We start from the raw sequence: 1,675 nt of genomic DNA, 5'->3' as shown, positions 1-1,675 counted from the left end.
TGTCCCTTTAGTTTACTGATCATTAGTGTACTGTCCCTTTAGTTTACTGATCATTAGTGTACTGTCCCTATATAGTTTACTGATCATTAGTGTTTTGTCCCTTTAGTTTACTGATCATTAGTGTACTGTCCCTTTAGTTTACTGATCATTAGTGTATTGTCCCTATAGTTTACTGAACATTAGTGTACTGTCACTTTAGTTTACTGAACATTAGTGTACTGTCCCTATAGTTTACTGATCGTTAGTGAACTGTCCCTATAGTTTACTGGTCATTAGTGTACTGTCTCTTTAGTTTACTGAACATTAATGTACTGTCACTTTAGTTTACAGATCATTAGTTTACTGTCCCTTTAGTTTACTGTTCATAAATTTACTGTTTCTTTTGTATAACTTTACTCGTCATAAATATAGTGTCTGATCACGTAACATTTGATTATTGATTTTGGTAACCAGTTAGCAGTCTTATGACTTAGTTACCGGTTGAATGGCTAACCATTGACAACCCAAGTCTAAAATACAATATCTTCGAGTGAATAAGTAAGAGTAAAATTACCTGACATGCTGTCTTTATGACTGTTGTGTGTGTTATACACACCACTTATTCTGTTAAAGATTTTAATTCCGAATGATCAACTGCCATCATATGGTCATAAATCCAATTGTGTATGAATTGGTTTCCAATGGAAATAAACAAACCCAAAAAGTGTTATGAAAGCTGTTGTAAAATGGGCAAAATGGGAAGCCCAGGGGTAATGAAATTAACAAATTTGATAAAGTATCTATCTATTTCCTTGAAATGAAATTGGAGCCGTTGATTTTGCGAAAAACTCAAAAAAATGAATTGTTAACAGATGGATGAATATAAGGGAAGATTTGTGCTGATAAAAAAATGACCATTGACAAAAGGTGATCATAAAATGAAAAATTACCTACATTGTATTTTTTTTCAGGAGTTGCTTTTGAGGGCAGTGAATGTGGAGATGAGAAATGTGTGATCCGAATGATAAAACAGAAGGGCAAGGTTCAAGTACTCAGGGAGGAGGTGGAGAGTAAGTATGATAAAACAGAAGGGCAAGGTTGAGACACTCGGGGAGGAGGTGGAGAGTAAGTATGATAAAACAGAAGGGTATTAAGGTTGAGACACTCGGGGAGGAGGTGGAGAGTAAGTATGATAAAACAGAAGGGTATTAAGGTTGAGACACTCGGGGAGGAGGTGGAGAGTAAGTATGATAAAACAGAAGGGTATTAAGGTTGAGACACTCGGGGAGGAGGTGGAGAGTAAGTATGATAAAACAGAAGGGTATTAAGGTTGAGACACTCGGGGAGGAGGTGGAGAGTAAGTATGATAAAACAGAAGGGTATTAAGGTTGAGACACTCGGGGAGGAGGTGGAGAGTAAGTATGATAAAACAGAAGGGTATTAAGGTTGAGACACTCGGGGAGGAGGTGGAGAGTAAGTATGATAAAACAGAAGGGTATTAAGGTTGAGACACTCGGGGAGGAGGTGGAGAGTAAGTATGATAAAACAGAAGGGTATTAAGGTTGAGACACTCGGGGAGGAGGTGGAGAGTAAGTATGATAAAACAGAAGGGTATTAAGGTTGAGACACTCGGGGAGGAGGTGGAGAGTAAGTATGATAAAACAGAAGGGTATTAAGGTTGAGACACTCGGGGAGG

At 37.9% G+C, this 1,675-nt stretch overlaps 1 protein-coding gene across 8 annotated transcripts in view; it reads left to right on the top strand.

The window, feature by feature from the left end:
* LOC110451509 (glutamine--fructose-6-phosphate aminotransferase [isomerizing] 2-like) overlaps window positions 1–1,675 on the top strand; it is a 128,314-nt gene that overhangs the window by 26,835 nt on the left and 99,804 nt on the right. For 7 of the 8 annotated variants that reach the window (XM_021499567.1, XM_021499571.1, XM_021499568.1 and 4 more), the window contains exon 3: window positions 951–1,049. In XM_021499567.1, the coding sequence (XP_021355242.1) occupies window positions 951–1,049 (99 nt within the window). Of the gene's footprint in view, window positions 1–950; window positions 1,050–1,079; window positions 1,657–1,675 lie in introns of those variants that run through there. The other variant, XM_021499572.1, reaches the window with a different exon arrangement.

This window comes from Mizuhopecten yessoensis, unplaced genomic scaffold (genome assembly GCF_002113885.1).
Source record: "Mizuhopecten yessoensis strain PY_sf001 unplaced genomic scaffold, ASM211388v2 scaffold6113, whole genome shotgun sequence".
NCBI classification, from domain to species: domain Eukaryota; kingdom Metazoa; phylum Mollusca; class Bivalvia; order Pectinida; family Pectinidae; genus Mizuhopecten; species Mizuhopecten yessoensis.
This window is presented reverse-complemented; position numbering and strand designations above follow the sequence as displayed.